Consider the following 27,934-nt stretch of genomic DNA (forward strand, 5'->3'; position numbering starts at 1 on the left):
ACTTTTAAAGATGATGAACTCCTTTTCGTTGGGTTCAAAAAAGGCAACAATCACAATATTCACCAGTTATCATGAGACAAACTCTCTATATCAAAGCACCATGAATGCATGGGATTTAGAAGTTTATATGCTTTAAATCTAGTTATGCTTAGCCTAGAAAAATTGGAAAAATTATTACCAATCCTAATTCATTAGTGGCTCAAGTGCTCGAAGCCACATATTTTCCACATAGTAATATCCTTAAAGTGAGAATTTGGTAATAACTTGAATTACTTGGTGAAGCATATGCACATTGCACGTTTTGTTGAAAGAGGAGCCAAAGTGGAATATTGGAGATAGTACCTGCATAAATCATGTACTTATGGTGAGAATGCATGACATATATTGTTCTGTTGGTATAGAAACTTGAAAGTCTCTTAGATTATGGGACATGTCTACGACATATTTTACATGTTGCTGGAATTGTCAAATTATTTTTTGGCAAAAACATGCCTCAAGAGAGACATGGTATGTGGTGTGCAACTTTATGAAGTTTATGGAAAGGTCTAAAAATGAAATTGTGGGATTAAGTTGATGAAATTGTGGTCTCAATCAATGACATTTTATTGGTATGTGTGTTAGAGATCTTGAGAGGAGTTTTATCAAGGCAAGCACTATCTCTTTACCTTCCTCGCTTCAAGTCAAGAAGATGAAACCTTTGAGGAATGCTAGCAACACACGTTCTAACACATACATTTCAACATTTTTTTTTATTGGTTAAAATTCATATGGATCCCACCAAATCATGTGCGTCTCATATCAATTTTGATGGGTCCCATGTAAATTTTAATCAATCAAAGAGAGTGTGTTGAAAAGTATGTGTTAAAATGTGTGTTGCTATCATTTCTCTAAAACCTTTTAAGTTTGATGCAAAAAAATGTTGGTTGACAATTTCAACAATTTACAACCTGGTTTATCTCCTTACAATCTTATCATTAGAGATTTTTTTTTATTTTTTTTTATTTTTCCTAATTATGTTTAAACTCTTTGGTCGAGTTCTCTAGAAGATAAACTAATATGATACCCCATAAATTTGCTAGAACCAAACATTAAAGAATCTCAAATTTAATTATAAACAACAAAAATATAATTTATCTAAAAAACTAAAGCAGGTTAAATCCATTTGAATTGTAATTACGAGATGGTTCTAAATATTTTTTTTCGTTATAAAAATATGTTTGGTTGAATTCTCTAGAAGATATACTAATATGATAACCCACAAATTAACTAGAACCAAACTTTGAACGATCACAATCTTATTTATAAACACTAAAATCATAATTAATCTAGAAAATTAAAGCAAATTAGGGTGATACTTTAGTTGAGTTCTTTAGAAGTTAAACTAATATCATAGCCTAAATTTTGCTAAAACCAAACATTGAAGATTCTCAATCTTAATTATAAACACCAAAAACCTAATTAATCTAAAAAACTGAAGCAAATTAAGGCTACATTTTGGTTGAGTTCTTTAGAAGATATGCTAATATGATAGCCCATAAATTAGCTAAAACCAAACATTGAAGAATCTCACTTTAATAAACACAAAAAACATAATTAATTTAAAAAAATATAAGAAGATTAGGATGGCAATTAAAAAAGAAAATTATAGAAAGTGGGGTTAGTTACTGTTAAAGTGGGTCCCACATGACACCCTTCTCTGCCGCCTTAATTAGAGCCTTCATTTTCCTCCCTTTTCACTTCTTCCCAATTTCCTTCTCCAATTCTTCTCTTTTTCTTTTCTCCGGCGACCTTCGCCGGAATCTCATCGGAAAGCTCACCGGAACAATAAATCTTCCAGATAACTATACTCAACTTCCAAAATTCAACATTTTCAACATTGTTACTTCAAATTCTTCAAGAAACACAGTCCCAACAAACCCTTTTGGAGATTTTCTTTCTTCTTATTCACTTCATCAATGCCATTGAAAAGTGATTAATCTTTGACCCTTTTGAGAGAATTTCAAATTTTCAAATTCAAAATCATAACTTTCCTTCTGGGGGGGTCTTCATTCTCCAACTTACGTGGATGCAACTTAAATGTAATTTAATGTAATTATTGTTGTTTTTGAATTTTGTTTTTTGGAATGTTGTTTTTGATTTTTTGTCATATATGATTGTCAAAATGATAACAAACAACCTCTTTTAGCTAAGAATTCTGAAAATTTAATGATGTTTTGAATTTTGTTGTTTTTGAATTTTTGTTATGTGTGGATGTCAAAATGATAACAAATCTCTAAGTGCTAAGAAATCTGAAAATTCAATGATGTTTTGATATTTTGATGTTTTTAAGGTTATAATTGATTATAGTATGAATTTAGTGAATTTAATGTATTTACTCAAAACATTGCCTTGTCTGGTGGGTGGAATTTGACCACCTTAATTTTTGGCTTGAAATTTATTATTTTTCTGAAGTCAATGGTTTTTCGTTTGATTGGCATTTATTTCATGGTTGAAAAATCCTAACTTCAAGCATCATCAACATTTGTCTAGATTGTTTGTGAATATATTAAGCATCACAAAATTCTAAGTCCTTTGTTTTTTATATCTTTATATCTATATTCAATTTAATATTTATTGTATTTTTTATTTTTTATTTTTTAAGGCTTTGATTGTTGAAGATTGAAGAAGAGTGAAGCTCAAGCAAGTAATTGGAATGTGCGAAAAAATCGAAGTTAAATAAAAATCAATGATGTTGTTGAGGTTGTCAAAAGTATCTGATGGAAAAAGTGATCACTGTGATAGTGAGGAAATGGAAATGGGATTCAATGTTTTGAGTGGTGATGAAGTTGTGAAATCTAAGAGGTTTGTTGTAAAGCCTAGGATCAAAGTGTGGATGGCACGTGCTATTACTACTGTGATTCTTTGGACTAGTGTTGTTCAGTTGATTGCAATTGGAGAGTTTTGGGGTCCAAAGTTGTTGAAGGGTATGCCTTATTGTTTCAGTCACCAAGATGCATCTTCATCTGTAGATGTAGCAAAGGATAGTGTTTCAGCTAAGGTTGCGCTTCCGCCAAAAAGTAAGTTTTTGGTTGTTTGTATGATAGTTGAAGTAATTGTAGCTTGTTTTTGAACTTTAAGAACATTGAACCACAAACATGGACACATAGACATCGGTATTGCAATAAGTTAAGAAAATGAAAGCGATTGAATGTGACTGTGTCAGTGTCAGACACCATCAGTGCTACACTGTTTAAGAATTATTCTCGTCAGTAAAAGTAAGTATATTCTCGTTGATTATGCATGAGCCTTATATCGTGGTCACAGTCAGTCATGATCCATGATATTGCAGAAAAGTCTTCTCATTACAGAAAGTCCTAATTAGATCGTGCCTTTATATTATGGTCGTGGTCGGTCGTGTTTCATGATATTGCAGTGAATTGTTGTCAAATAGGGCTTACGATAGCAATCCCATTGTGGTTGAAGAGACATCAAACACGATAATGTCGCTGTCTAAATCACAGTCGCAGTCCTTTTCCTTTTTTAAACCCTGTGTATATTTACTAAAAAGCTTGTTTCTTCTTATGATAAGAATAAGAATCTTATGGATATTAGCTGAATTTGTTAATTCTTTTCATCAGGGATTTATAAGAATAATGGTTATCTTATGGTTTCATGCAATGGAGGACTCAATCAAATGCGAGCAGCAGTGAGTTCCAAGTACTTAGCATTAGTTACCTTTGTTGCAATCATTAAAATTATACAAGTACAATAAGTTTGATTCTGTTTTTCTCAAAATTTGGAATTCTCTTCTGCAGATATGCGACATGGTTGCTATTGCAAGACATTTAAATGTCACTCTCATTGTTCCAGAGCTTGATAAATCGTCTTTCTGGGCTGATCCAAGGTTTGCACATTTGTATTGTTTGCATCATAAATAACTTTAGTTGAGAAAACATCTCCATTTATGATTATCTTCCATGATTTCTTAATAGAAATGTCCTCTTTTTGTTACCTTGATGTTGCAGTGAGTTCCAAGACATATTTGATGTAGATAATTTCATTGCATCTTTGAGAGATGAAGTTAGAATATTAAAGGAACTACCACCTAGGCTCAAGAGAAGAGTTGAATTAGGAATGTCTTACTCATTGCCCCCGATTAGTTGGTCGGATATTTCGTACTACGAAAAACAGGTCTTCAATCTAATATAGTTTCTTTCATTTATCAGTATTTTTTTCTTGAGATACTTCAGTTCAACTAATTCTTTTACGTGTTTCTCACAGATTCTTCCTCTCATACAGAAACACAAGGTTGTGCACCTAAATAAGACCGATGCTCGACTTGCTAACAATGGATTACCTATTGAGATTCAAAAGTTGAGATGCCGTGTAAATTTTAATGCGTTGAGGTTTACTTCTCAGATAGAACAACTTGGTAGAAAGATAGTGAGGATTTTGAGGGAAAGAGGACCTTTTCTTGTACTTCATCTTAGATATGAGATGGATATGTTGGCTTTCTCTGGCTGCACTCATGGATGTGATAGCAGTGAGGTTGAGGAACTCACAAGAATGAGGTAATGAACTAACTAAATCCTATGTTTATGCATTGCAGCATCTATTTTTGTTTACTCTTTGAATGTGATTTTGGAAAATCGTATTTTTTAGATATGCTTATCCTTGGTGGAAGGAAAAAGTCATAAATTCCGAACTTAAGAGGAAAGACGGTTTATGTCCTTTAACACCTGAGGAAACTGCTCTAATACTGAAAGCACTAGATATAGATCAAAATATTCAAATTTATATTGCTGCTGGAGAAATATTCGGTGGAAAGAGAAGAATGGCACGTTTACGAGCTACTTATCCTAACTTGGTCGGTACAAAGAAGCAAAATCATATATGTGCCTGTCTGTTTATCTATTTGTGTGTGTTTGTTTGTAACCTTTTTTTTCCTGTGCTACTACCACAGGTAAGGAAGGAAACTCTGCTGGAACCTTCAGATTTGATGTATTTCCAAAACCACTCATCACAAATGGCTGCGTTGGATTACCTTGTGTCTCTAGAGAGTGATATATTTGTTCCAACATATGATGGAAACATGGCTAAGGTTGTTGAAGGCCATAGAAGGTATTGTTTTATTGCTAGATGTCTCTTTCTATTTTATCTCCTCTGTAACCTCATCCTTTGATGATGTACTATTTAGATTGCATGATTCATCATTACTCTAAAGTTAAAATGAATAAATCGTCATTTTAGTCCTTAAATGTGTAAGGCGGTGTCATTATAGCCTTTGAATGAATTGAAATTGCAAAAACATCCATGAGTGTGACTTTTGTTAGTATTTTCATAGACTAAACTGACTAACGGAAAACACATTTAAGGACCAAACAAACTAAGGAAAGACACAATCGAAAAATCAAACTCACTTAAAAAAACACACATTCAGGTTTCAGGGTTGTTTTTGTAATTTTGATACATTCAAGGACTGTAGTGACAGGCAGCGCTTGACGCATTCGAAGACCAAAATCATTATTGACTCTATTAAAATCTTATTTTTGTTACTGATATCATACTTCATTTTATTCAGGTTCCTAGGTTTCAAAAGGACTATACTCCTGGATAGAAAGCATCTGGTGCCCCTCATAGATCTATATATGAATAAGTCATTAAGTTGGGATGAATTTTCCATTAAGGTGAAGAAATCTCATGCCAAGAGGATGGGAAACCCAAAAAGAAGAGTTATCATCCCAAATAGACCAAAAGAAGAAGACTATTTTTATTCCAACCCTCATGAATGCTTGCCACTTCAAGAGGACCTATAGAGAATCGCATTATCTTAGCTAAAGGCATGCCTCTAATTTATTCATAGTCCTCTTTACACGCTATTCTTCACTACAATCACAATGGTTTAAATATGTTTATAGTCCTGCAGATTCAATTATGTCTTCTTCTTAGTACATGCGGAACACTTTTTTGGTCGTGATCTTTGAAAAATCGGAAGATTAGTTTTTTGTCCTCAATATTTAGTTTTTTAGTCCATTTAATGTTTAGTTCATGTTAAATTAGTCCTTTGTAATGGTTCTCTTCCCTAAAATATGACATTAACTCCTTTTTACATGGACTAATTCAACATGATTCAAATATTACAAGAACTAAAACAAAATAATGATGACTAAAAACAATATTTGAAGAGGTAGTAAAACATATTTATAGCATATAAATTTTATGTTTTGAGGAACAAGTTTTATGTTATTTAAAGCAATAGCAAAGTGGAGTTGTATCTTGTACATTATTATAAAGAAAAGCAAAAGATAGATCACTTTTACAATAATCTTGTTTCTTTTCTTTTCCTAACTTCAAAATTGGTACTTTACCACATATTCATAGCTGACTCTTTAAATCATGTGGAAAATGTAAAAGAAAAATGCTGAAGTGTCTTGGAACCTACTTCTGATTAAGATATTGTGTGCTTGCATAATGCTACCTATGATTATTGTCTCTTACTATGTATGTGGACTAAACTAAGATTACATGGGAAAACCTTAAATAAGGTGGTGTTTTTAAAGACTCAAAAATATGTAGTTGGAAAGTTTATGTAGGGCCAAGAGTCATGATTAATTAGCATTATACTATTTTTTTTTTAATATTGTTATAGGAATAACTACTACTTTTGTGGTTTAGGGAAAATGGAACTACAAAAAACCAACTTAGAGAAATTTTTAATGGAGACTAGTGGTGTTGGTGGTGTGTCCTATGTGCCATATGCTTATTTTCATTTTCTTCCACTTGTAAGTGGTGTGGGTGTTGGTTGACCTTTACATGACCACTGACTTATTTTGGGGGAGCTCAATACACCATGTCATCTAGCACCTTTGCATCCCTATTTAGGGGTCTTAACATAATGATCATGATTCATGAGATCATCAATTCAATATTTTGATGCCATCTCAAATAAAACAAAATTTGATGTACCTTATTTACATCTCAGATCCCCAAATTTACATCGTTTGGAGGATAAGAATTTGGGTTAGTTATCCAATAATTATACTTGGAATTTTAAGGGCATCATCACCAAGACAACAAGATGTCATCTTCAAGTTTGCATTATTTATATTTATACTTGTTGGTTGCCTTCATGATCCTTAACTTCATCGAGCTCACATATTGACCATGGTAAATTTGTAATCCGTTTTCATCGGATCAGGTAGCAAGATCTCAATGAAACATTAGCAAGTACCTTTGACTTTGGTAAGGCCAGGACAATGTTCTTTTGGATTAACCTATTTAATAAAATATTATTTTAAAGCCTTGGTAATCTGTAATATAGGTGAAACAAATTCGTCAGATTTAACTTATCTTTCTAAGTTATTATGACATTTTTTCCTAGAAATCCAAAGGTTAGCAACAAAAACGAGTCTTCTAAACACCAACATGGTGTTGAGAGAGTTGACAATATGATTCTTCACGAAGAATAGAATTTAGGTTTAATTTCTAGAATCGTTCATTCGGGAGGTAGTACGACCTTAGTAAAAAAAATTCTAGTTATCAACTTGAGGATTAGTCTCATAGCAGATTAAAAGAGCATCATTGAACGCTCATTTAAGATCGAAGATTCTAATTACGTCTAAGTTACAGAGAAGGGAAGAAAAAAAAGTGATCTATGTTCAATAGTTACGAAACAAAAAAATAAAACTCTGGAGAATACAATCCAAACAATTGTTTTTGGTAATAATATAATAAATACAACATTTTCCGATTATTATATTATAGCTAAAAAAAATAATTGGTACGAAAACTATAATAAAAATGTATATAATTACGTGGAAAAAAAATGACATTTAAAACTTGTGTGTATTGTTGTAGCTTTGTAGGAATAATAACTGCTACTTTTGTGGTTTAGGCAAAATGGAACTAGAATGACCAATTTAACTTAAAAAAATTCTTAATGGAGACTAGTGTAGTGTAGTGTGGGTGAAGTGTCCTATGTGCCATATTCTTTCCTTCATTTTCTTCCACTTGTTAGTGTTGTGGGTGTTGGTTGACCACTGACTTATTTAGGAGGAGCTCAAATACCATGTCATCTACCACCTTTTCATCCCTACTTTAGGGTCTTAACCTAATAATCATGATTCATGGTCATCAATATATTCCTTTGCATCTAATTTCAGAATTAATTTAATTCTTCTATTTTATTTAATGAAAAAGTTTTTTTTTTTTTGACAAATTAATGAAAAAAGTTTGTAATTCCATTTTTTTTTTATAATTTTTTGTGAACACTTATATTAATTTTGAAAGTTTCTAAACAGTAAACACTTATTTCAGGTAAACAAACATATTTTATTCCATTCAAAAGAAGATCAAAACTTCATTTTTATGAAATTTTTTGCAAATTTATCTTTTATCTTTTTATTTTAAATTTGATTTATGTGTTTCTTAGTTAGTAGTTCATATTTGATATAATTTTCTTTTGGAGGAGTTAAGAAACTCATTATTGATGAAGAAAGTTTCTTTTTCATCGCAATCATTAGAAGCATAAAGAAAATCATAATTGAGAACTACTCTTGTTCAAAAAAAATAAATTGAGAACTACTAGCCGACCACTCAACTAATTTTCAAGTTGAATGACATTACAAAAAAAAATTAAAAATTTAATATACTTTATAAAATGTAAATCTTATATTTATCCTTAAAGTTTCGTTAAAATATGCAAATTAGCTTCTATAATTTTATTTTATTTTTAAAAAAATTACACATTATTCTCTATTTATTTTTAAAGTTTACAAATCAATCTCTATATTTTTCAAATTAGCTCTTATTAATTTTAAAAAAATTGCAGATTGGTTGTTATAAATTTTCAAAATTTGCACGTTTGGTCCTTAAATTTAAAAAATTCAAGACTAAAGTTAATTGAAGATCCAACTTAGTATTATTTTACAATTTTCTTAGGACTCAAAAATAATCCCCTAAAAAGTCTCTCTCTCTTTTTCCTTTAGAGCAATAAATTAATGAGTTTTTTCTAATTACATCCTGATTGATTCTGGTTGCACTTCAAAATAACAAAATTACCCTTTCATAAAATTTAATTTTCAAAAAGCATCTTCATTTTCTTTTGGTTACACCCTAAAATCCCTCTTCAGTTTAAGTAGGTCATGTAAACTTAGTTTCAGTAGGTCATGTAAACTGAGTTTAATTGTACATACTTAAACTCAGTTTAAGTAGGTCATGTAAACCGAGTTTAAGTGTACATTTATAAGTTCAACCTTGTTCAATGATTCTACGTAATCTCAGTTTAAGTATGTACATGTAAACTTATTTTAAGTAGGTCATGTAAACTAAGTTTAAGTGTGCATACTTAAACTCAGTCTAAGTAGATCATGTAAACTTTGTTTAAGTAGCTAATGTAAATTGAGTTTAAGTATACATACTTAAACTCAGTTTAAGTAGGTCATGTAAACTGAGTTTAAGTGTACATACTTAAACTCAGTTTACATTAGCTACTTAAACAAAGTTTACATGATCTACTTAAATTAAACTGAGTTTACATGACCTACTTAAATTGAATTTAAGTTAACCTCAACAATGTAAAACTGAACAACAACAAGAAGAAAATTGAAATCAGCGTTATTGAAAAAGAAGAAAAAAATCACTTATTTATATGCAATCCAGTATGAATGAAAGATGTTTTGAGTCACTCTTTAATCTTCCATAGAGATTAATTGAACATCAGGATTGTTTGATGTTGGTGGGTGAAAGAGAGTGAAATTTTAGAGTGACAATGAATGAAATCAAGATTTTAAGAAAATTTATATAAAAAGACAATTTTGGTATTATAAAAAACTTTTTAAAAAAACTGGGTGTAACCAGAAATATATAGGGCGTGAATAGAAAAACTCATAATTAATTCATAATTCATTATATTATATGGATTATTAAGTGTTTCTCGGTGGAAAAATTGGAGATTATTTAGAGTATTATTTTTTGTGGGACCCACTCTTCCCTCTTTTAAATTTGAAACTTTTTTCATTATTTATACTTCAAAAACTCAAATCATTTGAATTCTCAAACCAACCTTCATGAGTAACCATGGCCAACGTATCCTCAATCTCCTCGCATCAACCACCACATTCCGATCCCTCGACGCAACAAAACGTCTCCACGCACTTACGATCACAACCCCACCCATTCCAAACCAATCCATTTTCATCAACAACAACATAATCACCTCATACATTTCCTACAACAATTTCATTCTCGCGCGCAAACTGTTTGACGTAATGCCTCAACGAACACTCGTCTCCTACAACGCGCTGATCAAAGCTTATAGTAGAAGTGGAGATGTAAATGAAGCTTGGAGATTGGTTAATGAATTGATGGTGTGTGGATTTGGTCCTAATCAGTATACGTTAACGGGTTTGCTTTGTTGCGAAGGGTTGAAGCTTTTTCAGGGCTATCAGTTATTTGGTTTGAGTGTTAAAAATGGAGTCTTTGATGTTGATGCTTTTGTGGGTAGTGCTTTGTTGGGGTTCTTTGGGAGATGTGGATGTTTGGATGAAGCTTTTTCGGTGTTTGATGATATGAAGTGTAAGAGTTTAGTAACATGGAATACTATGTTGTCTTTGTTGAGTTGTAATGGTTTTGTTGAGGATGTTAAGGTTTTGTTTTGTGAGTTATTGAGGTTGGGGGTGTTTTTGTCTGAAGGTTCTTTTGTGGCGGTTTTGTCGGGAATTGGTGGGTGTGAAGAGGATTTGAGTTATGGTGAACAAGTTCATTGTTTGATGACGAAAAGTGGGTTTGATTGTTATGTTAATGCGGTTAATTCACTTATAGGTGTTTATGTTAGGTGTAGAGCTTTGTGTTCGGCGGAGAGATTGTTTGAGCAGGTTCCTGTTCAGAATGTTGTGTCTTGGAATATGATCATTGATTCAATGGTGAAAAATGGGAGGTCTCAAATGGCATTGGAGGTCTATTTGAATATGTTGAGGAGGGGATTGGTGCCAAGTCAGGCCACGTTTGTTGGTGTTATTGAGTCGTGTATTGGTTTGAGAAACTTGTCGTGTGGAGAATGCGTTCATGCTAAAGTAATCAGAAGTGGTTTTGAATCTGATGTTGTTGTTGGTACTGCATTGGTGGACTTCTATGCCAAATTCGAGAAATTGATTTCTGCTCATTATTGTTTCGATCAGATAGAAGAGAAGAATGTGGTATCTTGGAATGCTTTGATGTTAGGTTACTCGAATGTTTGCTCTTCCACGTCAATTCTGTTATTACGAGAAATGTTTCGATCGGGTTGTTTCCCTAACGAGTTTTCCTTTTCGGCTGTTCTTAAGTCGTCATCTGTATTAGATCTACGTCAGCTCCATGGTTTGGTTATAAGAATGGGGTATGAGAATCATGAATATGTATTAAGCTCGCTTGTTGTGGCTTACGAAAGAAATGGTCTTATAAATGAAGTGCTTTCGTTTGTCCAAGAGTTTAATAATCCACTTCATGTAATCCCATCTAATATCATTGCTGGAATCTATAACAGAACTGGTCTTTACAATGAAACAATGAAGTTACTTTCTTTACAAGAAAGGCCTGATGTTGTATCTTGGAACATTGCCATTTCAGCTTGTGCTCGGAGCAATAACTATAACGAGGTTTTTGAGCTTTTCAAGCGTATGCATTCAGCACACGTACACCCAGACAAATACACATTTGTGACTGGATTATGTGCGTGCACCAAAATTTGCAGTTTGGATTTGGGAAGTTCTTTTCATGGTCTGATTGTGAAGACTAATAGTTGTGACACATTTGTGGGCAATGTACTAATTGACATGTATGGGAAATGTGGAAAGATTGAAAGTTCAGTGAAAGTTTTTGAAGAAATTACAGACAGAAACGTTATTACATGGACAGCTTTAATTTCTGCCCTCGGGCTGAATAGTTATGCTCGTGATGCAGTAAAGATATTCAACAACATGGTATTGATAGGGTTTAAGCCTGACACATTAGCTCTCAGAGCAGTGCTTTCTTCTTGCCGATACGGTGGATTAGTGAGCGAAGGGATGGAAATTTTCAAGCAGATGGGAACCATTTATGGGATTCAACCAGAACATGATCATTACCATTGCATAATAGATCTCCTTGCTAAAAATGGACAGATAAAGGAAGCCGAGGAAGTCATGGCACGCATGCCATTCCCACCAAATGCCAATATATGGCGCAGCTTCCTTGAAGGCTACAAGAGGCAGGAAATATTGCAGTTTGACTTGTACAATACATGAACCAGCAAGTTAAGAAATTTGATGAAATTGAATCAAGCACTCATACGTTGATCACGATCTTGATAATGTTGTCAACATAGTGGTAGTCAGAATCTCATTTTTAATTGAAAAAACGCACAATTTTGGGATTTTGCTCGCCCTCAGCAATTAAGAGTCCTCACAGAATTGGATTATGGTGAAATCGGTTGGATATTACAGCGGTTAACCATAGAATCTTATAATCTGTGATTTCTGTGTAGTTATCAGAATAGTACTTTTGAAGTAGCTGATCAACAATCGAAAGGACATGCCACCACCACCGTAAGTAATATGTTCAACAATTGTCATTCTTAAATGTTTAGGAAGAAACTGTCTTTGTTTTATGCCTGCGCTTTCATGTTCTTGTAGACATAATAACAATTTTTGGTTGATTATGAATTATTATGACAGTCACATCTTATTAATGGTCAAGTTTCTTGTTACTTATTTGCAATAAGTTTTAGACATACTTGTTCACATTGTATGAACTTTTACATATAAAAGTATCATTAGCAATTTGTGTTATCACGATGCAAATATCGGTCTACATTGAAGGTTGCAAAATATATATTTTGTCAATTTCTGTGTTTGTTCACCTAGCGAGGAGCATTGATCTAATACAATTCCTTCCTATTTGTTGATAGGGAAATGAGCATCTACTGAGGTTTTAACAAGCCTGCTGGTCCTTTAAGAGAAAGCGTAGAAGTGTTGTGTTTGTTTTCACGGTGACACAATCGTTATTATGCATTCAAGCAGAAGCTTCAGATAGTAGCTTTAACCCTATTGCTCGTTCAACATCTTATGGCCGCAAAAAAAAACAGGTGCTTACTGCTTAGTTTATTACTCTAAAGGCTTAGAAGTTAGAACTCATTGTGATGCAAAGTCAATGAAAATTTGCATGTGTCAGTATACAGATCAAGGGCAGGGGAAAAACAAACATATTATCTGACAGAAACTCAAGAACATTTAGCAACACTGAATGCAACATATTTGTCATTTTGTGTAGTGAAAAGCCAAACTTCCTGCTCCGTGAAGACTCCTAGACCACAAGGCGTGCCAAAGCAGTACAAAGAAAAACACGAGCTTGAAGAAGTTGAATAATGGACCAAGTTATTTGGTAGTAAAAGAATGTCAACAAACAAGTCAAAATGACGAGATCTTTGTTCAGTTGGGGTATTATTATAACTACATTGATGGGAAAAGATTGTAATGGAGGACTTTTGTTCCTCGATGAATCTTGCAAGTTGTGTGAAGAAAGGGAAGGCTGAGAGGACAATACCAGCCAGATATTTCATTTTAGACTTCATCTTCCCTAAAATTTCATTAAAATGTAGTTGATTAAGAGAGTTCTGTTTTGTTTTATTGTAATAGGTTAAGCTTATCACACACACACAAAATGATTAAAATTTATTAGTTCAAAAGTGATTAAATATTTTAATGTATTTGTTAAACAAAAATAATACTTTTGTTAATGTTAATAACAGAAAGCATAGCGCCAAGCCGTCTATTTCCAACTCCATTTTTGATTTTATGTTATGTTTTTATTAGCTTGTGCTGCTATAATATAAGTTGACATCTCCAATGTGGGGTTGACATAGTCACCATGTGAGAAGTCTTGAAGAATCTTAGATTTTATTCACTTTACTATTATTGGTTACTATATAAACTCTTCTGTGCAACATCAAGTTGCAATATCAACCTTGGGTTATTGGCATTGGACTTCATCGCAATTACCAAACTATATAATTCGAAGTGGGTATTTTTTTATTTTTTTTTTAAAGGTGAATTGGCAAAGGAGGGAGTCGAAGGAAAAATAAACATGTTTCGGACTATATAATCCTAAAAAGAGTAAAATGGGAAATATGTATGAACATGTTTTCTATAAATACACACTTCATCTTTCTCTCCAAACTCTTCCAAAAGCACCATATTTTCAACGAAATCTTAATATTTAAGCACAATCCAATCATCAAAGGACTTGATACTCACTATTTTCGTTTCAATATAAAGGCAACATGACTTTAAAACATTTTTCATTCGATTTTTATGCATTTTTGTTTCAATCACGTCAACATGCCAGTAATGACTCATTCGATTATGTAATCCAAAACTTTAAACAACTTAATTCGGATTATATAATTTGAATGGCTCTTTACTTCATGAGAGGAGTTGTTGACATAGGTTCGAGATGAAGAAAAGAAGTTAGGATTTTCTATTGTCATTTCAAAATCGAATAATGGTGGGATTAACATAAAACAATTTGTTACGTTGAGATGTGAAATTGTAGATTTATACCGAGTACAAGAAGTTGTTGAAGCGCAAAATCTCAATGAAATATAAATGTTTGTTTTGATTAAAAGGTTATTTATTGAGTGCTGATGTATGAAGTATTATAGTTGGGGACGAGGAACATAATTATGTGATGAATCAATTCTTCCAAGCCACATTTGTGACATATCAAATGATTTATGATTCATGTCAAATTTTATAGACATGGTCTATGCTATTATATCTTTCAATTCAACAATCAATTTTGTATTACGATTATCTAGTAATGAATTATCGGAAAGTTTGACATCAGAAATTAATCAATTATTTATTAAGTTCATTTAGCATTTTTCTTTATTTCAAAAAAAAAAAATTTCAAATTTTTAATTTATACGTTTCTCTCATCAATCTTTTTGTAATACATATGACTTCACAATGTAAAATTAAGAAAAAAAAAAAAAAGAAATGAATGTTTTCTTATTTTATAGTATTTTAGAAGACTCGTAAGAACTTAGAAGAGAAAAAAATAAATGATAAAGAAAAAGTATAAAAAGTTATGTAATTTAGACATAGTATAGGGCGGATGTAGCCAAGTGGATCAAGGCAGTGGATTGTGAATCCACCATGCGTGGGTTCAATTCCCGTCATTCGCCCATGAATCTATTAAATCTAGAGAAAAAAAGACAAAATAATTTCGAATAGAATCTTTTAAAACAAAAAGAGAAAAGAATTTATAATATACTCCTGTTGCAGCTGATACTGCTGTTTTCTTGATCTACCCGAAGCTTTAATTCTTAGCGGATAATCCCAATTTTGGTTGAATAGTAGTACATTATTATCTCATTTTATTATATAAATATATAATAACAAATTAGTAAAAAGATTAATACAAAAAAGAAAATATACGAAGAAATTCGTCCCCCCCCCCCCCCCCCCCCCCCACATATTTGATAGCCTCTCCTATAAAAAAACTGGAAATCCCAATTCCATTTGGAATTCCATCAATTACTTGTCTATCAAAAAAATAATTGAATTTAGCTACCTTTCTTACACTCGCAATTAAAGATACTTCAAAAAAAGCATCTATATAACCACGATTATATGACCAATCATATATAACATCGATTATTTTATCAGCAATCATTTTTTTAGGAACACTTTTTTGAAATAAATTAAATAAGTTCAAATTTTGTAAAGATGAAAAAACTAGTTTATAGAAAAAAGACGCTATAAATATTCCGAAAAAAGCTATACTCACCGAAAAAGTTGCATTTGTAAAAAATTCATACCAATCCACAGAATTCTTTGAATTGTGATGTAAAAGGTCTATAGACGGAATTAACAATTTAGATAAAATATCCAAATCTATTGGTTCTTGGCTGAAAGAAATTCCTATGGACCCGACGAAGAAAGTAAATAGTACTAATACAAGCATAGAAAATAGCATAGTATTGTCTGATTCATGAGGATAAAAAAACGGAATGTTTTTAGTACCAAAATAGGTACTATCAAGAAAAAGACGTCTTATGCTTTTGACGTTTCGATTAATTCGATGGGAATATGTCCTTTTCCGAAAAAAAAAAAAGAAGTCCTTTCATTATTATTAGTTGTTAATAAAGCTAATAAATGAATTTTGTTTTTTAATTTTTTTTTCTTCTTTGCCCCATAAAGATATTGAATAGAAAGAACTATTTTTCTTTCCATTGAAATTTTGAAAATGAACGTTTAAATATCCTTCAAAAACAAGTAAATAGATTCGAAACATATAAAATGAAGTTAATCCTGCTGTGGAACAAGTTATTATTGCGAAAATTGGTGAATACAACCAACTATCATTTAGAATCTCATCTTTGGACCAAAAACAAGCAAAAGGTGGAATACCACAAAGAGAGAGTGTACCTATTAAAAAAGCGGTTTTTGTAATTGGGGCATGTTTTGTTAAACCGCCCATAAGAACCATATTTTGACTTTTCTCTAGAGAATATCCAACAATAGCTTCCATTGAATGAATAATGGATCCAGATCCTAAAAATAACAATGCTTTTGAATAAGCATGAGTAATCAAATGAAATAAAGCGGCTCGATAAGAGCCCATACCTAAAGCTAACATCATATAACCCAATTGAGACATTGTAGAATAGGCTAAATTTTTCTTAATATCTTTTTGAGCAATAGCTAAAGTAGCTCCTAATACTACTGTTATTATACCTATCAAGTATATATGTATTTTGATTTGATATAATATCTTATTGATATAGTAATTTTTTTTTATTGATCAAATTCTATTTCTTTAATAGATAAAAAAAACTACAATAATTTCCTAAAAAAACAAAACTACAATGACCATTAAAATCTCACACACATAAATGGAGAAGCTAAAATTAGTATTCTACTACATAGAGCTAATAATTTCGATTTTTTTTTTTATGGTGATCGAAGTTTGAACCCCAAACTTTATATGTATTATGCATTGTCTATAGCTAAACTCACGGGGACAACTTGTTAAACCACTCTATTCATGCATAGATATACCTTTATTGCATTTGCATTTTCTAGTTTTTGTGATTTTCAGATTTTGAGAATTGCTTTTGACACATAATATAAGGCTGAGAAACACCAGTAAAAGACGAAAATGCCTTCTCAGCAGTTAACTATCGAAATAATGAACCGGCTGCAGTTAATTGTCGAGGGAGCATTTTCGTCTTTTACTGCTGTTTCTTATAACATGTGTCAAAAGCAATTCTCTCAGATTTTATGGGGTGGCACTTCAGTGCCATTGAAAAACTAATGGTATGGTGACATTACCAATCAGAGGCTGACACATGGCACATAGTCATTAAAATAAAACAAAAAATAAAAAGCCATTTTAAGTGAAAAAGAACCAAACGAGGTATAAGCTTTCTCCTTCTTTCTCCCTTGCCTCTTCAACCCAAAAGCCACCACCACCACCACCGGTTTTCTTCACCGTCTGCCGCAATAACCTTCAACCACCACCCCCCGCCTTGCCGTCGAACATCAATCTGTCACAGGCCGCCGGAGATTCACATCCATCCTTCTCAATCTCATATTCAATGAAATCCTTGTTGTTGAATAAGAATGTTTGCTTGTTAAGATAATTTTTGAAAGAAAAGAGGAGGTAATGAAAATTGCTTGAAAACCATAGATCATAATAATTGGTCAGTGAGGATTCAAATAATTAAAATGAAAAACACATTCATTTTGTGGTTGGTTAGGAGGTGCAGATGCTGTCATGACAGTTTGGTTGCCCTTGCTGTGTTTAGCTCGGTTACTGTCATGACAGCACATGTTTTGTTGGCCGAAGGTGCTGGTTTTTGGGCTTATGTTTACTAATTTCTGCCTCATTGAAAAACATGAACAAGATGATCAATTTAATTTCAAGCTTTAGATCACTAAGTATTCATATGTTGTTTAGTGTTTACTTCAATGCTTCTGTACACTCAAAAGAGACAAATATCTTCAATTTTGCTAGCTATATCAGTTTTATATGGAATAGATTCTCATTTAAAATGGCTTTTGGGTTGAAGAGGCAAGGGAGAAACAAGGAGAAAAGCTTATACCGTGTTTGGCTCTTTTTCACTTAAAATGGCTTTTTGTTTTTTGTTTTATTTTAATGACTATGTGCCACATGTCAGCCTCTGATTGGTAATGTCACCATACCATTAGTTTTTCAATGGCACTGAAGTGCCACCCGATTTTATAAGCTGTAAACGGTAAAACAGTAAAACACATTGCAGCAGCAGCGGCGGCGCAAGAAGACTGCCGTGTTCTAAAGCACTGTTCATGAAACACTCAAACATGTGTAAGTTTGTTTTATTTATTTTCCTATATTTTTTTTTTTCAAGTGTTAAAAATTCAAACTTTATGTTTTCCCATCACTTTTTCACTTACCCATTTTCATTTCCGTCTCTTTTTTTGAATGTCAAAGCGTTTTTGCCATCAAACAGAAAATGCGTTTGTGGAAATGGGTATATATTTTTTGACCCAGTTGCAATTTTTTTTTAATTTTTTTACTCAATTTTTGCCCTAAACATGCCTAAAAAGATAATACCAAACAATGTTGTTGATGTTGTTTTGAAGCATTGTATGTATGTTTGGTTTTGCGATTCCAAGAATTGATTCTGAGAGAATTGATCCTGTAAAATTGATTCATTGAAAGTTAATTGAAGGTAAAGTGATTTGTGTTTGAATATGTTCATATAAAAGTGAGTTAAATGATATATTTGTGTGTAAAAATCAATTATAGAATAAAAAGTTACAAATCCTAGCTTCAAGTAGAATCAATTTTGGAGGCAAAATCAATTCTACCTGAAAGCATCCAAACATGTCAGAATCAATTCTACACTTCTAGAATTAATTTTGGCCCCTCTAGAAGTGGAACCAAACATACACAAAACTATATGGACAAGATATAGTTCATTGCAAACATTGGGACAATGTAGTTTCTGGTGGGTTATACGGATTTATGTCACTTAACTGGAATGGAAAATGTTGAAGCTTGCAAGGATGTTGGTGATGAGGTTAGGAAGGAAACATTGGAGGTTCATACCACATTGCTAGAGATCCATAATAATGGCGGAAAAAGAAAAGGCAATGAAGTGGTTGTTGGTAGCTCTAGAGATAGTTTCAAGAGAAGGAGAGTTAGCTCACCAGGTTCCGTCGTTAGTTGTAAGAATAAGAAGACTTCGAGAGAAGAAGCATGTCAAGCTATTGCAAGGTTTTTCTACAACAATGTCATACGGCTTGATGCGGTAAAGAGTGATGAATTTATTACTATGTGTGATATGGTTTCAAAACATGGTGTAGGGTTTAAGCCACCGTCTTTCGATGAGATTAAAGGGAAATATTTGACGGATGAAGTTGAGTTTACAATGGAAGCTTTGGCAGAACATAGAGCTGTGTGGAAGATAACAGGTTGCACCATAATGGTCGATGACTGGTATGATGAGAAGGAGTTTAGGGACATACTAAACTTCTTCGTAAACAGTCCAAAGGGAACATTCTTTTTGAAGTCTGTTGAATCAGCTGATATAAGTTCACCTGAAGAACTATTTAAGATGATGGATGACATTGTTGAAGAAGTTGGGGAAGAAAATGTTGTCCAAATTGTGACGGACAGTGCAACATACTATGAAAAGGCTGGTGAGATGTTGATGAAGAAAAGGACTAGGTTGTATTGGACACCTTGTGCAACACGGTGCATTGAGATGATACTAAAAGAATATGAGCAGATACCCATTTATAAAGAGACAACTGAAAAGTGTAGAAGAATTGTAATGTTTATTTATTCAAGTGATTCTCTCATTTCTCTATTGCAGCACTTTGCCAAAGGAGTAAATTTGTTTGGGATGGAAACTGTTATCTGTGTCTTATATTGCTTATCTTTATGCTGTCTTCATGAGAACAGAGAAGCGTTGATAAGAATGTTCACATCCAAGAGGTGGAAGTCCAACGAGTTTGCAGAGACAAAAAATGGAAAATTCGTCGAGGATTTGGTTTTGGACAAGGAGTTTTGGAAAGATGTTATGATTTGTTATAAAGGTGCAAATCCTCTGGTTCAAGTGCTTCGTTTGGTCAGTTCAATTGACGAACCAGCCATGGGTTTCATTTACGAGGCAATGGAGAAAGCTAAGGAGTTGATACAGAGGCTTTCCAAAAGTGGCATAGAAAGGTATACATGTTCAGTAGGATCGAGTATCAACTTTAGCTTTAAAATAGAACATTTGTTTTGTAATCTTGGTTTGAACAGAAAAAAGTAATTCAATTTTTTCCGTTTTCTTTAGTTTTAAGCCTCTACAGGAGATCATAGATAAAGGATGGGACAAACAACTCCAAAGCCCTTTGTATGCCGCAGGCTATTTTCTTAACCCTCAATTTCACTATAGTCCTGGATTTAGAGATGATATCAAAGTTAAGCTTGGTCTACATGATTGTATAACAAGGATGGTGGCTGATCCCGAAGAAAGAGCTAAGATTGAAATTCAACTTGAGGATTTCGATAAACAGGCAAATGTTTTTGGTCAGCCCATACCTGTAGTTACAGCTGATGAAGAGACTCCACCAGTTTGGTGGGCATCTATTATAGATGGTCAACCAGAGCTCCAGAAATTTGCAATTCGTGTATTATGCTTGGCATGCAGTTCTTATGGGGGTGAGCGTAATAAAAGTGCCTTCGAGATGGTAAGCTGATACTTGCTAATCTTAATTGTATTTGTAAAATGGCTAATACTTGCTAATCTTAATTCTATTTGTATTTGTTTAGGTTCACGCTAAGAGGAGTACCAATGAGAGGGAAGATCAAAAGACTGATAATAATGTTCTTTTTGTCATGGCTAATTCAAAATGGACCGAAAAGAAGCGATCCTCAATTCAGCTAAATCTTGACGATAATGGAGACGTTGATGCTTTAGATGTGGGGGACTTAGATTTGATTATACCATGTCTGAAGCCTCAAGATGATGTGGGGATTGATGGTTTGCATGATGAAAATGCTAATGGAGATGAAGATGAAAATGAAGATGGAGATGAAATGGGAGATTCTAATTGAATTTGAAATATTTTCTAGATTAAATACATAGAATTTGACTACTTTTTATTTGTGTTTAGGCCTTACTTCTTAAAAGCTTAAAGCTTAAGGTTATAATTTGTGACTTATGAATTGTGTGTACGACTGTCATCATATGGGTTTTGATTTATGTTTATTGAGGTGTTTGTATTTATTTATGTTATTTTAGATAATTATTATATATGAATTGATATGCAGGTATACATGGTATATATTCTCTTCATTTATGCACAAACGTTAGCAGAAAGTATTAACGAGTAACCACACTAGTCCCTCAATGTACCGAAATTCCAAAATAATCTCTGATTGTGCACTCCGTCACTCAAAATGACGTTAAAAATGACTATTTGCCCAAGTATTAAGTGAGTTCAAATTGAAGAATATTTTAGTCATAATTGTTTAGCTTTAATAAGTTGTTTATATTCATACTCTTTAGCTTCTGTAATTGCTGTATAACCAGATTCCTCGAACCTACGGATTTTTGGTAATTATTTCAGTGGATTATTCTTTTGCTTGTACACCACTGTTTCAAAACCTAACATTTGTCTTGTTTCATTTCTTACACTTGCAATGTGTTTAGTGTGAGAAAACATGTCTTTCTTTTCCTTTTATTTTAAAAAAAATATTACTTTTATTTCAATTTGTTATACTATTTTTCTTACAAAATTTTGAAAACAGTAAGCAAATTAAAACAAGAACAAGATCTTGTTTTTCTTTTTGCAAAATATTAAGATATCAATTTTGATTTTCGCCGTACCATTTACATTAGATTAGATGGAAACTTTCCATGGTACCTTGTGGACTACTACAAATATATGAATTTTAACTTCACCCCACATTGAGCAAGTGTGTTCATACAGTTTCTTTGATGGTCATGGTAACTATCCTACTTAATTCAACTTGTCGATCTTCTAATCGACCCGCGGCTCTTGAAAAGTTATTGCTATTTGCAAATGACAAGTTATCTTCCATCACATTTTGCAATCTCCTTTGCTTTATCCTTGATATACCTTGTGAAACTTCACCTATTGAAGGTCTTCTCTTAGGTGATTTGTGTAAGCATTTGTGTGCAATTTTAGCAAGTTGCCTTACTTCTAAAACATTGCATTTTCCAACAAGTTGCTTGTCAAGTATCTCATCTATTCCATCATGTTCCATAGCAGCCTTGAAGTAAAAGACAAATAAGCAAATCAGAAAGAAACCTTCATGCCTATAAGAAGATTCATACCAAGAAGATAAAATTGGACAATTTTTGCGACAACTTTTAAGCGGTTAATGCAATTCAAGTAGGTGGTTAACTATGATGAGTATATAGTTAATGGATATACTATTTGCCAAAACTCATTAACCATTAACGTAACTTCATTGCCATAAATTTGGATGTGATTAATCATAACTTTCAGGTGTTCAAATCTACACGTATTTGGATGCCTAAAAATTATGGTTAACCATGTCCAAATTCGTGGCTAATGAAGTTAATTTGCTGATAAATGATATTCGACACTTGATATATCCAATAATAATCTACAAAACATAATTAACCACCTATTTAAACTACATTAAGTTTTTGTGAAAGACATGTAAATTCGGTTGTCGAAAAATCATTTCATCATTTCCCTAATTCAAGATGAAGGAGCACTTTGCAAAAGCAATACTAACTTACAAGATTAACATATTCCATCAAATTTTGATGAGGGTGGATGGCAGTGATGAGCTCAAAAAGTATGACACCAAAACTGTATATGTCACTCTTGGTTGTTAACTTGCTTGAGGAAATATATGCCGGGTCCATGTAACCATATGTACCTTTAAGACCAGAATTTCGGCCATCAAATCTCTCTTCCTTTGAGAGACCAAAATCAGCAACCTACTCAGGATATCTTGAAGTTAGTTGATATATTGGATAAAAGAAGATAATTAATGGCATTAAAGTCAATATTTACTAATTCAGAGTGTCTTTAAGTTAGTTGATATATTAGACACAAAAACCCAATCGCTGTTGCGAAAATTCCAACTTGAAAATACAAGTTTCAACCGATAAAGATTGGATTTTATGAACTGTTCCTCAAGAATGTAACTCCAAATCATAAAGCTTAACTAGCATGTTAGAAAGTCATTTTACATAAACCTAAAGCAAATGAGTATAATGAAAAACCTACTAGGAATCTAGGAGTGTACTAGACAGGAACATCTCGGTTAAAAGGTGCAAAAAGTTTGGCAATGTTTTCATTGATTATTCTCTACAAATTTAGGAAAATGATTTGGCAACCACATTATCAAAAAGAATTTGTACGAACAATGAAACAACATTACCTTAGCTCTCATAGAGCCATCTAGCAATATATTGGGAGACTTCAAATCACGATGTATGACGGGAGGGACTGCCTGTTCATTGAATATTCATAATAATTAAAACAGATTTTCACATAGCACAATACAAAATCTAACAGGGAATATACATACTCCTTCATGAAGATACTCTATTCCATGTGAAATATCAACGGCAATCTGTAGCCTGTCATCCCAACTTAACTTCTTTTCTTCATCTATCAATATTCAGAGATAATTCTCAATTGAGACCATTAATTTGTAAAATTAAAAACGAAAAATCAGAAAGAAAACTTTAATGATTACGTGACAACTAAAAACATGTAAAGAAGTAAAATGTTTCTGTCTATTCGATGACATAATCATGCAGCTCTCAGCAAATGAATGCCATATTAGAAGAGAGGAGGGGAAACCAATGTTTTAAAAACTGAACCGGACAATTCAACTAGTTGAACCGTGAACCAGCCCTGTCTATGTTTAGTTATTTTAGCAGTTTTTAAAACATTGGGAGAAACACCAAATGAGAATGGGAAGGAATGATCTTCCACTTACCATATAGAATACTTGCTAAACTTCCATTGCTCATGAACTGATAAACCAGTATGCGCTGTCCTTTATCTACACAATATCCAAGCAAATTTACAAGATTCCGGTGATGCAGTCTTCCTAGCAGAGACACCTGAAACAATGTCATGTTAAAACCCACAAGTTCAACAACCCTGGCAGGTGATCGCCATTAGATTTATTGAACAGTTGACCTTTGAGTTTCTGAAGTTATAACTAATAATTTTACGTTGTCAATCGTGGTTCGTGGAAAATAGTGGTTTGTTCAAATTACGCTAGGCTATAGTGATATAACGCTAGAGCTACTATTTGACAAGATTTTGTACTAAATAGCATATCATGGAACAAGAGCGATTTATTCAAAACCCACTATGCTATAGCCGATATTTGACAAACACTATTATAGTGGAAATGAGTGATCTCTACTAATGCATTCTATCTTGCAAAATAGAGGGAATGATTGCTGATTTTATTTCCAATAAAGATAACTATAGGTCATTTAAAATGGTGATGTTCCCAAACAGTTCGAAATAACTGGCACATTATACTAGCTGTATTGACTGAACTTCCAAGTTTATTGACAGTAAACTCTTCGATATGTAAGGTAATTAAAGCCAAGATGGATAATCGTTACATGTACAGTTTCGCTAAATCTATTAATTTGTGTCAGGTCTAAGCAAACCAACAACATTAGGCTTGCTTGGATAAATAGTTTAATTAAGCGCTTATAGCAAAAATGTTTATCATACAAGTGCCAATGAATAAAGCTATTTCTACAGCAAAAGATGAAATCAAATTGTTTCCATATAAGCTATAAGCTAGTTTTATAAGCTATCATGGAGAGCTTGTGAACATGTCATAAGTTGTTTCCATAAACTCTTTCAAATAGTTCAGAAGTGCTCATGCTAGTATATATTAGATAAGATCAAATAAGCCAGTCCAAAAAGGCCCAGAGTCTTTTAAGAACTTTGGAACGGCTTAATCCCTATACTACTTAATCTGTATGATTCTTTCAGTCAAAACAAACGAAGGAAGAATCATTTTTCAATACTATATAAATGTACCAAAATAAAAATGTCTTATTAACCAAGTATTATAATAGTTATTTGTTAATACCTCTGTTTGGAATTCTCTCTCCCCTTGTTTAGAATTGTTTGCTAGCACCTTCACAGCTACCACCTCTCCTGTAGATATTGTGGCTTTATAAACCGTGCCAAATGATCCTTGTCCCAAGGTAGTCGTGAAATTTTGTGTGGCCTTTTGAAGTTCTCTGTACCACCATGTAAAGTATCAGGTCTTCCGTTACTAATATTAATGTGAATGTCCACATTAATGTTTTATCTGTAATTATATGTCATACTTTCTCCTTTTGTTTTTTCCATATAAACTAATGTGGAAGCACATAAACCATTTTATATTTAACATGTCTCCTCAGACAAGAGCCCTATGGTTAAAGCGTGGCAATGAACAAGTTCAATCTATCTTGTGTTGAAATTTACCTTTTATTTGGAAGAATACGGGCAAGAAGTATCAACTTTGTGCACGTAAAGTGTTTGATACCATATTATGAACCAAGGGTCTATTTGGATAAGCAGTTGAATTAAGCACTTATAGTATAAGCCCTTACCGTATAAGTGCATATGTACTATAAGATGTTTTTATCAAAAAAAGATAAAATGAAGTCAAATTGTTTTCATAAGCTATATTGGTTGGGAGCTTGAAGAGGGTGAAAACAACTTACGGACATATCATAAGCTATTTTCATAAGCTCTACCAAACACTCTCACAAGTGCTTATACCGATAGATAAAGTGCTTATTTCCAAATATTCTACAAGTTACTTTTAAGCTTTTATTATGTTAAAGTGCATCAATGGTTTTTAACCTAATAGTAAATAAAGTTTTACTAGGCGTGTTATCGGACTCGAAGAAACTTCTTAATAAAAGGACTATATGAAATTCCAATTTCACAAATCAAATAATCGAAGTTATCCAGTGCCAGAACAATTTTGAAATAAGAAAGAAAGAATTGACATCATGGTCAAGAGCGAAATGTCCTTACTTGTACGAATACTTTAGAATGCCTGACGCTGAAGCAAACCGGTCTTTGTTTTGATTATTCCACCAAGTGAAATGGGAATTTTTCTGTGGATTATCTGACCTTGATGTGCCAATGGAACTAGTGATAGATGCACTAAAATCGATACTTGTTCCAGGTCCATTTGTTCGTATCGGGAGAGTTGTCAAACTAGGCTCACTCGCAGATCGTGAAAGATGAGAACGTTTCCTGCACCACCTTATGCCGAAAAATAGGAGGCAAGAAATCAGAATTCCAAGGGTCAGACCAACGGTGACACCAATGATAACTAAATTAGTTTGACGAACCATTCTTCAATTTCTCTTGATAGTTAAACAGTGAAATCATCTTGCAGAAGACTAGTACTACAAAACAGAAGCACACTGTCAAAAAGTTAGCACAATTTAATGTCAATTCAATACTTCATCCATATATAAATGACATGAAATTGAACTTCAAGGTACTAAGTGATTTCATTTTATATTTTTCATCTAGTGCTTCTTTTTGGAGCTATGAAGCATGGACACTCCTCGGATTAGGCGTGTCCGACACCGACACATATAATTACACTAAAATATGTGATTTTCTCAAATTATTAACGGTGTCGGCGTGTCAGTGTCCATGTCGTGTCCAGTGTCCGTGTCTGTATCCATGCTTCGTAGTTTTGGAGCTATGAAGGATTGACACAGACACTACACAAGACACGACATTAACATGTCGACACGAGTAATCAATTGAGAAATCAACGACTCAAATGCAACATGATTTGCAAATTTCAGATTTTAAACTCATGAATGTACTAATTTGTAAATGTGTTATACTTATACAACTGAAAAAATTAAAAGAAGAATCATCGGCAAAAATGTATACAAAATATCAATCTAGACACAACAAATGCTCTCTCTCTAACACCCAAACAAAAGTTACTGGCCACAAAATTATAGAACATAGCAGCGGCACCTTAATTATGACAATCATACCCAAACCAACTCTATTTAATTATTGATAAATTCTAAGTAAAATCAAAAGAACTGCAAGTGCATCCTATTACTAAATTCCCTTGGCGATAGATCATATTTCTGAACGAATTGACAAAGTTATTAAATTAACTCAACACAGAAACTCAACAACCCACCAAGCTAAATCCATCAACACCAATTCATTGTTCATCAAAGTTTTCTATCAACTATTAATCAAAATATGAAAAGAATAAACAACTTCAAAACACTGAAAAATAAAGCAGAAACAAAATTACACACACACTTCAGCAACAAAAATCATCACAAAACTAAACAACCCAGAAATCCAAATCCACAAAACTCTACATAGCAAGAACAAAACAAACAGAAGCAGCAAAAGCTAATACACAATTCAGCAACAAAACTCTCTCCAAAACCAAACCCATGTTCAAAAAACTAAACAACCCACAAACCCAAATCCAAAAAAATGACAAGCAAAAAACCTTAAACAACAAACCCACATACCAAATCAGCAGAAGAACAAACCCATGTTGTAAAAATCATATTTTTACAAATCCTGATTCAAAATTCAACACTTTTATGAGTATTCAACCTTCTGGGTTGTCTTTTTTAGGTTGATTTAGAAAATAAGAATGAATGTTGTTTTTGTTTGTTGATTTATGAGAAGAATGTTTTGTTGTTGAAATTGAAACTTGAAAGAGTAAAAAAACTTAACAAAAAAAGTTGAAAGGGTCTGAGTTGGACTTGGAGGCTTAAATAAAAAAGTGATTATTTATATATATATATTTGTGGAGTTGTTGTTGGTGTATTCAATTGTGTTGATGAATTGAAGTGAGAGTGGGGTTTAAGGTTTTAAAAAACTTGGCCAAAAAGGTTATA

General features: G+C 32.8%; 4 protein-coding genes and 1 pseudogene across 8 annotated transcripts; 3 read left to right on the forward strand and 2 right to left on the reverse strand.

Annotated features, from left to right (window-relative positions):
- Positions 1-1,726: 1,726 nt before the first annotated feature.
- On the forward strand, positions 1,727-6,304 carry LOC25495439 (rhamnogalacturonan I rhamnosyltransferase 1). Of its 3 annotated transcripts, none has more exons than XM_024786627.2 (9): positions 1,727-2,078; positions 2,642-3,056; positions 3,618-3,685; positions 3,795-3,883; positions 4,005-4,170; positions 4,279-4,550; positions 4,642-4,846; positions 4,943-5,100; positions 5,561-6,304. In XM_024786627.2, exons 2-9 carry the CDS (start codon positions 2,726-2,728, stop codon positions 5,793-5,795), a joined length of 1,524 nt encoding a protein of 507 aa, XP_024642395.1. In that variant the 5' UTR covers positions 1,727-2,078; positions 2,642-2,725; the 3' UTR covers positions 5,796-6,304. The 3 variants fall into 3 exon arrangements, with proteins under 3 accessions (XP_024642395.1, XP_024642394.1, XP_013451116.1); XM_024786626.2 differs by having other exon boundaries at positions 1,728-2,088; positions 4,261-4,550; XM_013595662.3 differs by having other exon boundaries at positions 1,728-2,078; positions 4,261-4,550.
- A 3,685-nt stretch (positions 6,305-9,989) lies between these two features.
- On the forward strand, positions 9,990-13,756 carry LOC25495440 (pentatricopeptide repeat-containing protein At3g58590). 2 transcript variants are annotated; one of them, XM_024785687.2, is made up of 3 exons: positions 9,990-12,539; positions 12,902-13,078; positions 13,264-13,756. In XM_024785687.2, exon 1 carries the CDS (start codon positions 10,047-10,049, stop codon positions 12,237-12,239), a length of 2,193 nt encoding a protein of 730 aa, XP_024641455.1. In that variant the 5' UTR covers positions 9,990-10,046; the 3' UTR covers positions 12,240-12,539; positions 12,902-13,078; positions 13,264-13,756. The 2 variants fall into 2 exon arrangements, with proteins under 2 accessions (XP_024641455.1, XP_013451117.1); XM_013595663.3 differs by having other exon boundaries at positions 12,902-13,756.
- Positions 13,757-16,182: 2,426 nt separating this feature from the next.
- LOC112422725 (NAD(P)H-quinone oxidoreductase subunit 5, chloroplastic-like) lies at positions 16,183-17,831 on the reverse strand (annotated as a pseudogene).
- LOC112422628 (uncharacterized) lies at positions 17,406-21,248 on the forward strand. The gene is made up of 4 exons (XM_024785874.2): positions 17,406-18,345; positions 19,041-20,214; positions 20,327-20,723; positions 20,806-21,248. Exons 1-4 carry the CDS (start codon positions 18,327-18,329, stop codon positions 21,088-21,090), a joined length of 1,875 nt encoding a protein of 624 aa, XP_024641642.1. The 5' UTR covers positions 17,406-18,326; the 3' UTR covers positions 21,091-21,248.
- Positions 21,249-21,816: 568 nt separating this feature from the next.
- LOC25495443 (calcium/calmodulin-regulated receptor-like kinase 2) lies at positions 21,817-27,831 on the reverse strand. 2 transcript variants are annotated; one of them, XM_013595665.3, is made up of 8 exons: positions 27,560-27,831; positions 26,061-26,458; positions 25,117-25,270; positions 23,989-24,115; positions 23,572-23,654; positions 23,422-23,493; positions 22,772-22,975; positions 21,817-22,272 (listed from the first exon to the last, which is right to left on the reverse strand). In XM_013595665.3, exons 2-8 carry the CDS (start codon positions 26,384-26,386, stop codon positions 21,961-21,963), a joined length of 1,278 nt encoding a protein of 425 aa, XP_013451119.1. In that variant the 5' UTR covers positions 26,387-26,458; positions 27,560-27,831; the 3' UTR covers positions 21,817-21,960. The 2 variants fall into 2 exon arrangements, with proteins under 2 accessions (XP_013451119.1, XP_024641643.1); XM_024785875.2 differs by having other exon boundaries at positions 26,061-26,440; positions 27,560-27,830.
- Positions 27,832-27,934: the final 103 nt, after the last annotated feature.

The sequence above is a fragment of the Medicago truncatula genome, chromosome 6, assembly GCF_003473485.1.
Source record: "Medicago truncatula cultivar Jemalong A17 chromosome 6, MtrunA17r5.0-ANR, whole genome shotgun sequence".
Taxonomy (NCBI): Eukaryota; Viridiplantae; Streptophyta; class Magnoliopsida; order Fabales; family Fabaceae; genus Medicago; species Medicago truncatula.